The sequence below is a fragment of the Haplochromis burtoni genome, unplaced genomic scaffold, assembly GCF_018398535.1.
Source record: "Haplochromis burtoni strain Fernald_Lab_line unplaced genomic scaffold, NCSU_Asbu1 Contig_20, whole genome shotgun sequence".
In the NCBI taxonomy this organism is placed as follows: domain Eukaryota; kingdom Metazoa; phylum Chordata; class Actinopteri; order Cichliformes; family Cichlidae; genus Haplochromis; species Haplochromis burtoni.
Genome location: NW_024582381.1, coordinates 3,082,444 through 3,097,434, shown reverse-complemented (window position 1 = coordinate 3,097,434; position 14,991 = coordinate 3,082,444). Strand labels below are relative to the sequence as shown.

The following is a 14,991-nucleotide window of genomic DNA, read 5'->3' as shown; positions in this document are numbered from 1 at the left end:
TTAAAATCCTTGCTGGATTATATGCAGGACTTCCAGGTTGGTGATGAAAACACCACCTGCAAAAAACTGCTATCCTTTAAAACCAACAATTAAATCACTGATGATGAATCATTTTTAGCACAAATTCAACAGACTATGTGAAGTGTGTTAAAAAGTAAAGCTACAGGTCCATTTCTCTTCTTAATTAGTATTTACAGATGTCAAACATCAAATGACGTATTTATGAAAATAGCTTAAACCCAATAACCATGTGAGGCATTTATTAAAATGCTCTCATATAGTCTGTATATAAAAGATAGATGCAGCCATGGTGAGGTCACCCATCGGCATGTGTTTGAAGCATCGAATTCATCTTTATAGCTGCCACTTTGGTTTCTAGAGCCAGACGTTGCTGTATTATCTGTTTTCAGTAACTTGTATGGATGAATATGTGATAGTGTTTGGTTTCAGTTTTTCTCAAGAATAGTCTGAGAAAATACACAATAAATGAGATTTCAAATGCAGTGTAGCCTCACTTTCATGGTCTGTCTCCAGGGAACACAGATCATGTGATTTCAAAGAAGACACAGCAAGCAGATTTAAACAGAAAAAGAGGAGATAGTTTATTTGAAATGTACAAAAGCTATATACACATGCACACGCACGCACACACACACACACACACATACCAAGCATAGTAAAAGTGGATGGTAGCATACACACAAACATTTAAAAGGCTACTTTCAGCAATTTCAGCAAACATAATAAAACAGAGGAATTTGCAGACCTAGTTTGCCGATCCTGTCCGAAAACAGGATTTCATTATCAAAGTCTGAGTCCTTTCCTGGACTCTGCAGTTCATTGAGAACCCAGGGGAGAGACAGGGTGCACTGACGGGGGTATGAATGTGTTAATTAGAGTTGGATCTCTACTGAGAACACACAGAGGTACTTGTATATTCTTTCAGAGAGTGCTCCTCATCAGATGCGCAGGGGTTCATGTGCCCTGATGGACTAACACTGATGCATATCCTTGTCCTTTTCAATCATTTACCCTTGTGAGATGGGACCATGGAGAATGAATGTCTCTGATCCAGAGGGCAAAGAAGGAAATCACATTTCACATCCTCACAATCTCAGATTATGATCAGAAAGCACTTCAGTTCTGTGGATCACAATGCCTAACAACCATGTGTTTAAACTAGGGCTGTCAAATATGTTCACTTTGTAAACTGCATTCAGTGAAATTTTATGACACACACACAATGTTGGTAACACATTTCAGATGGTAAACATTTATTACATAATGACATGCTCCAGCAAACACAGCTTTTATTTCCTCTGCTGCAGGATGGTTAAGTGCATATATGAACTACAACGGCAGTTTATTTTTTTTCCAATACTGGCATTTATTAGGGAGCAGAGATACGCTGATATTTACTGGAACTTATTCGACTCCCAGACTCAAATACTCGAATGAGTGCACGCACATGTAGTAACATGCTAGCTTTACCTGACAACATCTGCACCGAACCTCATTTTTATTTTTTATTTTGTTTAAATTTTGGGATTTCTGTGGTTGTCTTTGGCTTGGCATGTTTCTCCTGTTTGTACAGCAGCGTCTAACCTTGCTGTACTACACATGCTTCTGTTATCCAGTTATTTTTCATAACTTATTTAACCTGTTTCCGTTGTTTAATGGTTGTCAGCAAACAGTTTCTACTGTGGCTACATTACTTTGACCTATTAGTGTGTTATATATCCACCCAGATTCTGGTAAAGCCAAAGGAAAATATAATTTAGCATAACCAACTGATTAAAAAAAAGAAAAGAAAATGATAGAAGAAAAAATAATTTAATGACTATTGAAAATCATGACCATCCCTGGTGTATAATTTGGCCTCAGGCTTTTTTAAAAATTTATTTGGTCACTGTGTCAAAGTAGGACTGCAGGCTAGACCCTGCCCCACCTATTTGGTGCTATGGTAGCTCAACATGCCCTCCCATCTATGCACATTCATGGATGTCAGCAACAGGAAGAGGCACTGAGCATGACACTGATGAAGTCAGACAAAGTATTAGAAGCAAGGCGCTGGGACTGGGGTGGGTTAAAAGCAACTTGCAGATGTGTTGAAAATGTAGAGGGTAGAGCTACTTAATCAGATCACCCTGTGTGAGGTTTGCCAGTTAGTCGTAGTAGAGAACCATAACATGGGCTGAAGAAACTGCTCCACGCTTCCATAATCAGTTTTTGCAACTGCCTATTATCGTTTAGTTAAGTCAAAATGAATTTATCATTTATAAACTGTTTGACAGCTCTAGCTTAAACAGCAAGTGTGTAACATATCTTAGACCAGGTACCATACAGTATCATCTACAAACATAAGTCTATCCACATATTGTGTCCATTTCCTGATAATTCGGTTTTTGTGTCATATTCAGATTCTCACACTTGATGACCTCATCAAGGCACTATGTGAACTGCTATCAGTGCACCACTTTTTAAAAGGCCTATTACGCTGGCAAATACTGAATGGCAATTGTTCTTGATCTGTTTATATACCCTGGGCTATCATAGACTTGTAGCTAAAAAGTATGGCTTTTTAACAAATGATAGAAAATGGTCCTTAACCCTATCTATATTTACTATTAACCTTTTAATGTAACATATAATCTGAAACAAATATTACAGGATAAGCATATTACTATGAACAGTGTAGAAAAAGTTTATGTAATGAGCAGTTTTGCATTGTACAATCAGTGCTTTCTTGTATAGTCTTTATATTCCTGATATTCATGGTAAGAATGGATGGATGATGAGGTGTTTGATTGCTCTCAGCTAATCATGTTGAGGAACTTGCTTTCCTCAGCCAGGGCTGTGAGCATAGAGTTCATGTCACCGATGGCCATGTTGCCAATCCCTGCCGGTACAGAAGCGAGGGTGACAGAGTTGCGGGGGGTGGTGAGACGTGAGGAACTCTGAGAGAGGCTCTGCAGAAGGCCTGGACTCAGGGTGCCCGACATTAGGCTTGAGTGGTCTCCGTCATCAAGCATGGTATCAAAGTCGATCTGGGCGTGCTCTGTGGCCCCAGATCCACTGGTGGAAGAATCCACTGTGCTGCTGGAGACCTGGTTGACGCCTGGTGAAGCCATGTTGGCTGCAGAAGTGTTGTTGCTGGAAGGAGCCTGACTGGCACATGGGGACATGGGAGCATCAAAGCTGACAGAAGGTGGCTCAAACACGTGAATCTGACCTGTGTAGAACACAGCGGAGTTTGGATTTTCTGAGTTGCTGTCATGGGCTACTGACCCACTGGGCCTCTTTGGGCTTGCCTCAGAGGTATCTATACCTTGACCGGGGCTAACATCCGATGACTTGAGCAATCGGCTCGGTTGTGTCATGCTAGACCCTCCGTGTGGTCTGGCAGTAGACCTGGGCTCTGTGGGAGGCCTGGGTTGTAACATTCCTCTGCCTCCATTTTGGACATTGTGCTGCTGTTGGGAGATAACGTAATTTTGCTGAGGATCCACTTGGCTGACATAAGAATAGACATCAGTCTGTGTCCTTGATCTGTAACTTTGGACCTCTTGATCTGCCATACTGTGGCGCGTAGGTCTAATGCTAGTGCTTCCAGATATAGAACTTGGGATTGCTTCTTGGCCAAACCCTTGCTGAGGACTCATTTGGTTACTAAAGTTCACGCTGTTGCATTGTCTCTGTTGTGGATGCTGCTGTAGAGAGATGTTCATCAGCCTCTGGTTGCTGTGGTTTGCATACCCCTGCATAGATATATTCTGACTCATAGGCACAACTTGCTGGTTGTTGCTCAAGCCCTGACCTTGCGTCTGGAAGGACCCAAAGTTCTGCCTCTGCTGTACAACAGCTAGATTCCCCTTGAGAGGATTCTGCTGCTGTTTGGGAAGCTTGGCTGTGGTGTCCACTGTTCCTGAACTCACCTCATTCCACTGCACTGGCATGTTATTCTTGTTCATGTTTTCTGATGGTGCTGCAAAAGGCTGCTGAGCACCTCCCGGACCCATCTGGCAGGACTGCACATCCTGATTGGACTGAGCCATCATGGTATCCACCATGGCCATCCTCCTCTGCGCAAAAAATGATGCTGGTGGAGCCACGCCTGTCTGGTAGCCCTGAGTCTGACCGTGGGAATTATAGTCGGTTTGTCCCAAGTTGTGAGTAGAGGGGCCAGAATTCTGTGACCTGAGGTACTGTACCACATCGTCTGGAAGCACCATATCATCCTCTCCACCCTGCTCACCCCCAACCATCATTCCATCTACCGCCATGTTCTCCATGGCTACATTCTCAGAAATGCTTGGTGGTCTGGGGGCAAATGGGTAGCGTTGCAGGCTTCCATCAGAGCGAGTATAGCCCTGTGTAGCCAGTGTCTGGTGACGTTCTGCAGCTGGTGGAGCATTCATGGGGTTCATGCTGCTCATGCTGTTGTAGCGCTGGACCCTTGGAAGGGAGAGAGGGTCCAGTGTCGTACGACGCACTGGATCACTTGCACGGCGTGGCAGATTGGTGGGTACTTCGTGGGGCATCATGCTCTGCGTGCCATATCCAATATCACTGCACCGTCTTGGTACAGTTCCAGAGGGTGGCTGATGGAAGGGATGCGATGAGCCTTCTTGGGAGTCGCTGTAGAGTGCCATGCGAGTCCTTAGGCTCATTCGTTCCATGTTGGGAAGAGGAGTAGGTGGTGCTCCACCAATGGCAGCAGCATACTTTGCCTTTAGCCGATAATGTTGTGCTGGTGTAAGACTGAGAAGGCTTGGAAGGCCTGCTCCACCTCCTCCGCTGACACCGCCACCTCCGCAGTGGCTGGCCTCACTGGATCGACGAGACAGGTCAGTAGAGATTGGGTCATAGGAGTCAGCTGAACTGATATTGTTGTGGCGATTAGCGCCAAACTGGGATGTCCCACTGGAGCGACGGCTGGAATAGCACGGGGATATACCAGAGGAGCGCCGGCTTAGGGTGTAAGCAGAGCTGATGGTGCTGGTGGTGCTGTCACGGCGCTCGTTCAGCTGGTTCAATAGCGTCACTTCACATGACAACAGGTCATCCATGCGTTGGGCAGGGTACGAACCACTTAAGTTACTCATGTTGGAGTTCTCCAGCAGGGACCCTGGCAGATAGAAAGATTAGAATAAATATTATTATAACATTATATATGTACATGAGTTTGTAATTACAGAGGAAGCATTTCTCAGCATCGCTGTTTTTGGTCTTTATAGCTAGTGTCCACCTTCATAACAACTGTACAGGGACTGAAAGCTAGAGCACTGTCCGCTTTGTTACATGTACAGGGAGCTGTAGCTCCTAGCTGTCTGCAAACCTCACCTGATTAAACTCACCATCACTTTTGGAAAAAATAATACGGCTGTTGTGTAGTTAACTGTACTGACAGACTGTCCAAGAAGTCTGTGCTCCAGTTTGGGTAGTAAAATTCTGGGATTTTACTGGAATGTACTGAGCATTTATTAGCAGGTTTCTGTATGACAGACAAGTTTTGGATGTTCCTTATTAGTGCTAGCATTAGCTTACTGCTCCAACCTTTAATTGAAATATGATCACTTATTTAAGAAAAAACTAAGCAGCACATATAACTAAAGCTTCGGCTTCAAGATGGGTATAAATGGTTCATTCCATCTCCATCTTCACAGTCTATGACAGTAAAGCCCAATATGAGGTGTTTCTTTAACATGTAGTCCTTACCAACTGCAGGTATGGGAGGCAGCTTCATGCTAATGCGTTGGCCCTGCAGCGGCTGTGGCGCAGAGTTAACCCAGGGGCAGGGGTCCCTCACCGTCTTCAGCCTTTCCTTCTTGATGTTTTCCAGCTTGATGGTGACTGCACCACCGTGACCCGTGGCTTTCCTCAACTGAAGCCCCATCCCAGCCTGCTGGCCTCCAGTGGGAACAGTGGAGTCAACCATGGGGCACTCGTCCTGTGCGCTGAGGTCCCCGAAGCTGCCCCCGCTGTGCACGGCCATCTCTACCCCACTGTCGTTGTTGTTGGCGCTGCTGAGAGGCGATGGCTCGCTGCTACATGACGAGTGGCCACCAGGACTGGACTGATACGTCTGGAGGAGGACAGACGAAAGTGTCATGAATCAAAATCCAAGAGGTTAGTAGATCATAGAAATAGTCACTTTTTTTCTACCTTAATAAAAAATATATAAATTAAAAAAAAAAAGAAATATTCACTTTGCTGTTTGAGTAAATGAAAAAGAAAATAAAATGATTAAAAAGTGAAATTTAAAAATGAATATAAATGAAAGAAAACTAAAACACAGCCTTGTGCCAAGTTAAAAAAATCCCATTAGATATTCTTCAATATTAAATAATTACCACAGTTAAAAAATTCTGATTGTGATGGTGTTTTGTAATAACTAATGTAGCCCCATAGCTTCATACTCTTGTGAATTATAAAGGAGGTTTATTTATTTAAGAAAACAAGTGGATAATAGAAAAGTTCTGTGAGCAGCACACATGCTACACAAGTCCCTGCCTTTCAGTATTAATGTGACAATGACTTTTATCGTTGGTTGAATATTGAGCTCGTAGATATAAAAATCCAGTGTAATGGCAGCGTAAGACTGTCTTACATGCAAAGGAGCAAGAAAATATACGAACATGGATGATCATGCACCATACATTTCCACCATACAGGAATTTGAAAAAAAAAGACATTGAAACAGGCTGCGTGCTCACCTCAGTGAAGTCTGTCCATTAGCAGGGTTTCAAAGGAAAGAGAGAAGCAGGTTCAGACAACAAACAGAGAGTGAGTTTGAAAGGACGCATGCAGGGAACCTCTCACTAACAATGTTAGTAAAAATGTAAGATAACTGTTGTTCCCCTGTTTTAAAGCTCACCCAGAGCCACTGTCTCGTGTAACCGATAAACAGGACTCACCATAGAGTTCTCTGTCTTAATAGACTTGACTTGTAGGCAGTCTTCCCCTCCCCTAGAGGTGCTGTTGGCCTCCACCTTGCCATCTACGGCTCTTGAGCTGTGCTTGGAGTTTGCCTCATTCTCCCCATTGCCTTTGGGTGGCTGTAGCCTTGGGGGAGCGTCACTTCGTTGTTTCTTGGTCACGTGAGCTTCGGGTCCATGGACCGTCTTGACGTGCTTCCTGAGAGAGCTTGGGTCCGTGTAGCGCTTGGTACAGCCCGGGATTTTACACACATATGGTTTCTGCCAAGATGGATTCAACATGATTTTTACTGTGGCAAATCTAAATCTTAGCTGACCTTTCCGGCTGCTCAGATGAGATCCATGTGTGAACTTACCTCGTTGGAGTGTGTGCGGTTCTGGTGCTTCGCTCTGTCTGAGGCATTTGAGAAAGCTTTGTTGCAGCCTTCGTGCTCACATACATAGGGTTTCTCCCCAGTGTGGGACCTGAGATGGGTCTTGAGATTCTCCAGGCGGGAGTAAGCTTTAGAACAGCCCTCAAACTGCAGAGAGACAGACAATGGGACAGACGGACAATGAGATTGATGCTTGAGTGCTGTTGTTTTGTCTGCAGCTGGCCAGAGAAAAGAGCCGGAACACAACAACAAAAACAACACGAAAAAGCTCTTTTTGTTCCAGTTTTTAAATGTCATTTACTCTTGGACTCTTGCCCACCTACTGTGGTGTGCCACACAAAAGCAAAGCTCTGCTACACTTTGGTAAAAAAAAGGGCTATTACACAAAAAATCCAAACTAAGTGTGAGGTGTGGTAGAGCTCTTTGTCTGGTGCACTTTGTTGAGACAAAGAGAAGTCTGTGTTTAGCCTTTGTATTCACTTATACTGTACAAGCTATAATTTGGTATTCCTTCTGAGCAGTCATTGTGAGTGTAATTGGCTCTGAAATTAAAAGAGAATCAAATTAGAGCAGCCCAGAAAGGGGATGAAAAAGTCCGAAGACTCATCCTTAAAAAGAAAAGACTAAAGGGGAGTTAGGAGAAGATGCATGTGGGATTTGTGTGCAGAATATACAGCTTGGTCTTAATAAGGACCCATGGCCCCCTGCTTGTCTGCAAATTTTAATTACACACCCACACTGTCAATCAGCTTTCTTAACTTTATCCTTCACAAGTCATCTGTTTTAATACATTCATGAGAGGCCCAGAGTGAGCTTTGAAGCCAAGCAAACAGGCCCCTCAATTTGATCTTCACACAGCAAATGAAGGCTTCAATGAAAGCCCATGATTTATCAAACACGGGAAATATAGTGGTGGTACGCACAAAGAAAATCATATCAAGTTTTTTTGTAAGGGAGTTTTTTCCACAGGCGAAACTGACGCACTAAAGGGCTGACATTCTTTGACTGCTAAAGCGGCGGAATAAATTCCAACTTCAACTAGTTGGTTAACATGTTAACAAGAAGGTTAAAGGGCCTCTCCAGTGTTTTTACACAGATCAATGAACCAACTGTGAGAATTAAAGTCAGTGTGTATAACTAGTTGTATCATGTCTGCTGTGGCTCTGCAGGAACTTTAGTGAATCTGAGAGGAGATTTTGTGTCTGCCTTCTCATTGTTATGCACACACACATTGTTAAAAAGCATTTTTGCAGATCACACCTAGGTTTATGGTTTTGGAAACAAAGTTAATACATCATTGCTTAACAGGTGGGTGCCATAACCTATGCCATATATGTTATGAAAGGAATTCTTCTTCCCCCCTGTTGCCTTTTGCTGCTTATAGTGGATCGTTAGGTTTTCTCTGTATGTCTGTATTTCTCTGGATGTCACCAACTATGCCAAATAGCTTGCATTGCAATCCGAGCTGGAAAATGGTGCTGGTTGCATTATGGGAGATGATGGCTTGTGATACCAGTCAGCAAATTACGAGGCGCTTACCGTGCACTTATGGGGCTTCTCCCCCGTGTGTCGCCTCATATGGACCACCAGCATGTACTGTGCCTTGAAGGGCTTTTGCTCCCGTGAACACTCCTCCCAGCGACACACAAACTCTTTCTTCTCACCGTGGATGTGGTCATTGTTGATATGCTGTAGATACAGATTGATTCCAGTCAATTGTCACAGTTCTATGATACTTTTCCCTAAAGATGAAAATAATGTAACAAAATGCTAAAGAAGAGTCTGCAAATTCTTGTCTTTTTCCCACCAGAATAGGCTCCTGCCTCATGTGTCCATGCATGCTTGACTCACTGACATCACTCTGCAATCCATTATAGCTGACAGTTATTATGCCTTTGTCAATAGTAGACAAAAGCTACAAAGGCTGTGTGTGTGTGTGTGTGTTTTTTCAGGCTGTGTTTGTGTTCACATTTCTCTTGGAAAAGGAACTACAGCGGATCCTTGTAAAAAGTGATCAAGAAGAGGATTTCCGACTGTATTCCTTCATTTCCTTCATTTCGATGGATCATGAGGTCAATCGAAACAGTTTCTGTGTGACTTTTTAACTTGCACTTTAAATATGCAGAAAGTCTTCAGAGAAATTAGACAGTACTCAATTATCAAAGGCATGAAGAGAAAAAAGAATGGCATGCTGGAGTCCAACATACATACAGCCTAGAGCACTTCAAGGCAAAATGTCCTCAGCTACAGCATATTTAGTCACATGACTTCTGCTGCAGTCAAACATGATTTCTGTGAACAGACACATTTCAAAACACTTGTCCCGTCCACCGCATTCAAATATCCACACACCCAGAGGAACCACCTCATTTCCTGAGGACATCCAAGCCTACAATGCTCCACTTATGTGGCCACTTCTTCACCAGCAGAAAAGGTCTGTGGTTAGCAATTCTACTGAGGGCTATTCTGGGAGGAAGGAGGAAGAGGAGGAGGAATGGAAAAAAGTGTGTGGCCCACGCAGAGGTCTCTATTTTCAGGTTACACACTACTGTGAATCCGTAATTTGGAGGCTCTTGAAACAGGATTACTCTGGTCAAACAGAAGCCACAAGAAACCCACAGGTGTGTGTGTGTGTGGTGTGTATGTGTGTTTGTTTTGGTCTCTTTTCGCTGATGATGTTTGAACCTCATGTGAAACCCCAGATGTGCTCAGAGAGGTGGTGTTAGAGATCACACCCATGTAATTTATACTTTATAGAAAACAGGAACATAAACGCACTGTTGGCACTGTTTATCAGCACAGTCCTCTACTGGTCCACAGAGTTTGCAAAGTTGTTAAAGGTAACTCTGGTCCTGCGTGTAGCAGCTTATAGCGACCTGTCCACCTCCTCCCATTGGTCTGTAGGTCTATGGACCTGACATATGACTCTCCTACTGCTACTCGGAGGTGACTCACTGCCAGTCAGAAAGTGTAGAGAAGAGAAGTTGGCCTGGAAAAAGCAAGGGTGCATAACCCCAAAGTTGCTGGCATGACGATGGATTTATGGCCGGCCCTTTGGGCTTCGGGGGTTGGGGGTGTTGCTGGGAGTAAGAGGTTAGGGGTTAGGGGTCTCTGGGCTTGTGGAGGGGTGGGCACAGCTGCAGGGCTTGGGCTTGAATTTGGCGAGAGCCAGCAGGCTCATTAACATTACACGTGTCGACCCAACAGAAAGAGACCGGTCACTACTCAGCTTTCTGAGTGGACCCAATCAGCATGGATTTAATTAGGAGCAGAAGAGGAATCTGAACTTTTGAGTTTTTACACAACAACAGTAGTCTATCCACTGTCATTGCAAACAAAACAGCAGATACTGACAACATAATGAGCAACACAACATAGAACCCTAACAACCACCAGGGATTAAGGAGGGTAGTATGTATTTCTTTAAAGGAATTTCTAATTTAGCAGTTTTGGTGTTTCCCAACGTTAACTGAGTATTTTTTTTTTTTTTGCAACTCTCAACCATTTTAGAATATATTTTAAATTCATAGACAAGCCCCATGCTCTTATTTTGAAAAAGTTGGTTACTGCTAACAAGGTCCCCAAAAGTTGATTCTGTCCATCTAGACAGTGTTTTCAGTGTGAGAACAGAATCAGCTTTTTAGGATTTCCTTTCCTTGATGATTGAGGATGCATTAAGACATGCTAACAAGGTCGTTCTTGTTGTGGTCTGTGATGTCTCGTATTGGGACTAGGGCTGCCACAAACGATTATTCTGATAGTCGACTAGTCACCGATTATTTTTGCGATTAGTCGACTAATCAGATCATCATCCATTGGACATACAGCGTACAGCTTATTGCACCAGCAGCATTTGCTCTTATAGAACTATCATTAGCTTACAGCTTTAAGTGTTTAAGGTGCTAACTAAAAATAAAGACAAGATGGTAGTTTATTAAATTTTAATGAAATTTGCAGATTGTTTTGGTGAAGTTTAATAAACTCCTTGCTATCTAAAATATAACAGGACACCGGAGTAAATTCTTGAGCATCTCACACTTCTGATCATCAGCTGTCTGCTTGACATTTATTCAGCTGTGTAAAAACTATAACTTTAATCTCAGCCAAACCGATTTACTCAGGAACAAATAAAACACTGAAAAAAAGAAAACAATAACATTTTTAAGTTATCTAAGTGACTTATATATCATGTTTAACCTGAGCAGTGAAAGACGGCGGTGGGTTTGAAAACGATTTGCCGAGTCCGGTGTTCTCACGGCTCTAGTTAGCCTAGCCCCCGGCTAGCTATCGAGCTAGTGGGTAACAGACGTCTCCGAAAACGTCGGAGCGCTTTTGAAAATATGTGGTGTCCTGATAAACTGAGCCGATATTTGAGGTTTACACAGCTACATTCTCGCCTGAAAATATGTTAAACGTTTATTTTGTGACCCAGAAAGAATAATAAGAGTAACATTAAAACTAACTAGCTGCCACCATTGTTGGAAACTGAGCTGGGCTGCGCTATGAATTCTGGGACACTGCTTCTTCTTCTTCAGGGTTTAACGGCAGCTGGCATCCTTGTATATGCAGTGCTGCCATCTTCTGTTTCAGTCTTTTATTACACTCTTAAATCCTGCTACTTATTCCTGCATCTTTTGTGATCTTACAAAGCTTCAAACGACACGTCGACTATTAAATCAGTCGTCGATGATTTTGATAGTCGACGTAATCGTGGCAGCCCTAATTGGAACAGACTCTAACTCCATCTTTGGAGTTCCTGTTCTGCTTTTAAAATCTGTTTCTGGATGAGCAGTCCAGAACCTGCAGCAGGTGCAACTGGTTTAAACTGACTGAGGCTGCAGGGCCGGTTCCTGAAGTCTATATTACTTATTAATCTAATTAAGAAAGCTTGCACGTCCCCGTCCACCACTGCAATATAATCTAATCCTGTGGGAATCGCTGGATTTATGTCCTCTGTCTGCTGGCTGGCTGTCATTAAAAAACAAACAAACAAAAAAATCCAACTGAGTACTCAAAAACTCACATGAACGAGTTGGTCCTGGGTATCGTACTCTTTGGAGCAGCCATCCCAGTGGCAGTTGGTTTCATAGATGGCCTCTGGCTCCTGTTTACACTCATCTTTATCCAGATCTTCACTCAGGTCCAGGATCCCCCCACCGTGGTCCTGGAGACAAAGTGTATGATACTTCAGATATCAAATACGTGCATCCAATTTAAATGAGTTAAAAAAACAAAACAAAAAACAAGACTTCAGCTTTCACAAGTCATTAAGAAGCATTCTGCACTATTTTGCATTTCTCTTATCTTATCAACCTCTTTATTACAGAGGAAGAGTTGTAAAAAAACACACCTCTTGTCACACATTAAAGCTGCATTTGTATCCATTACTTATAATCAATTAGAGACTAATTAGCAACCTAACTTTAAGGTGCACCAATCTCCCACTTTAAGGAGCTTATTATTTTCTCACCTGAGACGATGGTGAAATGGGCAGTGGACCCTCTGCTTCAGTCTTCACCTTTGACCTCTTCGTGGTCAGTGGGTTGACAGTGCTGCTGACTGCTGGATCTCCACTGGCGTTCTGAAAGACATGAAGGAACAGAGGAATGTGTTTTTAACTGGTTGTCATTACCTACATTTCTTTTTATTGAAGGAAAATTAGTTAGAATTATCGTTCTTAAAGGGACAGTACACCTAGAAATAGTTTTTTATATATATATATATATATTTTTTTTTTTTACACGTTTATCCTTGGGCCACTAGTTTTGCTTGTCAATCCTAATGCCCAGTTTACATCAAGCTTTTGGTGTTTTGATGTTTGCCTTCTCTTGAATATAATGGAGCTTACTTTTTGGTGCTTAAAATACATTAATAAATAAACTCAGCAGCAATGTTTCATTTCGGAAATCATGGCCTAAACAAAACAAAACAAAAAACACAAATCCCAAATCCTTATTTTTACAGGTTTTGATTTTAAAATTTTGAGTTTGTCTCTTTAAATATTCAGCCATCCCTTGACACTGGAAATATCTCATTCATAATTTATCAGCCAACCATTCCATTACTCGTAATACAAACCATCCCTAACCATTCATTCATTTGTGGACTATTAATCTTCCCACTCCCTCACCTTTTAATTAAACCAACGACTGAGCACCAGACTCTACTGCTTTCCACACCACAGGGAGCAGAGGGGAGTCACAAAGTTACGCTGTGCCGCTGCAAAGAGATGTGACAAGTCCTGGTTGCACCAGGCACCACGGTTCATAAGTCAGACTAGGACCCGCCGCCGAGACTAAACAGTTTAGACTGCTTTATGATTGCCAAAGCCGCAAGGAAATATGAAAGAAGAGGAGTTATTACCCTCGCTACAGATTGGGGGAGGAGGCAGGGTCGGGGCTAGAGGAGTATGTGAGTGTATGTGGGGGCGACGAGAGGGCTTTGATCTGCCGACTGATTCTGAAAAGACAAAGACTACGAAGGCCTGTTAAAGCTCTAATGGAGAAGAAAAGAAAGGATGGATATGAGTGTGTGTGTGTTTATTGAGGTTCGTTGGAGGAAGTCCAACAATGGAGAGGGGGGTCTTCTAATCCCACCCAGAACACTACAGTGCAGTTCTAGGGGCCTCGATGATTCATTCAGTTGGCTGGAAACCAAGAGGGAAATATGGTTCTGATCACTACAGAAATAAAGCTGTGTGTGTGAGTGTGTGCAGAAAGGTGCAAATATACAGTACACTCCAGCACACTTGGATTCAGCAGACACAGTGCTGAAACAGAGCTGGAGGCAGTGGCGTGTAGTGTGAGATGGAGTGATTCACCAAGTGGGAAGTTTACATTACGAGGGGCTGCGGTGTTGACAGTGGGCTGATAAAGTGGAGCAGAGGAGACAGTGGGAAGTAAGACAGATGGAACTGGGAAGGAGCCTCAAACATTTTTCTGACCTGAGACATCATTTGTAAAAATACTTCATGATAACTCATGCAATTAGGCTTTGTTCCAGCACCTCAAATCTATGTCTCGGTTCACTATCTTCTTTTTACGACTATTTGCTGGAGTTTTATAGCTTCTAAAATTATCTAAAAATATCAAAAGAATGTGGAGAAACAGCAGTTTGGACATTTTGTCCAAGATGTCTGCGTATCGTGTTGCAGAGATATCAACTTGTGTTTGGTTTATTTTACTTGTTATGGTTGCTATGTTTGTTTTTTTTACATTTTATTTTCATGTGTAACTAAAATGTGTATGCTATTACATTTGAAGAATTCTTTTCAAAGTATTATTTTACAATTTCTCTTACCTTTATCTACGGTCAAGTTCAAGAGACACTTAAACTCTTTGCAATGTTTTATGTATCAGGACAAAATAAAAATAATCATTTGCTCCTTATTAGGTCTTAAATTTATTTAAAGACAAAACATTAGATGAACAACAACATGTGAAAAATGAGACCGTGGCATTAGTAACAATGTAAAAACTAAGTACAGCCCAGAAATTCCAAACAAGTCATATTTGTTCAGTCTTTTTCTAATTGTACTGTCATGAACATTAGCATAACAACTGAGGCCTGCAGAATCTGAGGTGTACAGTGGGGCAAAAAAGTATTTAGTCAGCCACCGATTGTGCAAGTTCCCCCACTTAAAATGATGACAGAGGTCAGTAATTTGCACCAGAGGTACA

General features: G+C 42.5%; 1 protein-coding gene across 1 annotated transcript in view; it reads right to left on the bottom strand.

Annotated features, from left to right (window-relative positions):
- Positions 1-577: 577 nt before the first annotated feature.
- The window catches only part of gli2a (GLI family zinc finger 2a), an 85,397-nt gene continuing 70,983 nt past the window's right edge, over positions 578-14,991 (bottom strand). The window contains exons 8-14 of the mRNA XM_005919355.2: positions 12,783-12,893; positions 12,336-12,476; positions 8,852-9,001; positions 7,295-7,459; positions 6,918-7,199; positions 5,719-6,085; positions 578-5,128 (exon numbers count right to left, since the gene is read on the bottom strand). Of these exons, the coding sequence (XP_005919417.1) occupies positions 2,814-5,128; positions 5,719-6,085; positions 6,918-7,199; positions 7,295-7,459; positions 8,852-9,001; positions 12,336-12,476; positions 12,783-12,893 (3,531 nt within the window). The 3' untranslated portion in view covers positions 578-2,813. The remainder of the gene's footprint in view (positions 5,129-5,718; positions 6,086-6,917; positions 7,200-7,294; positions 7,460-8,851; positions 9,002-12,335; positions 12,477-12,782; positions 12,894-14,991) is intronic.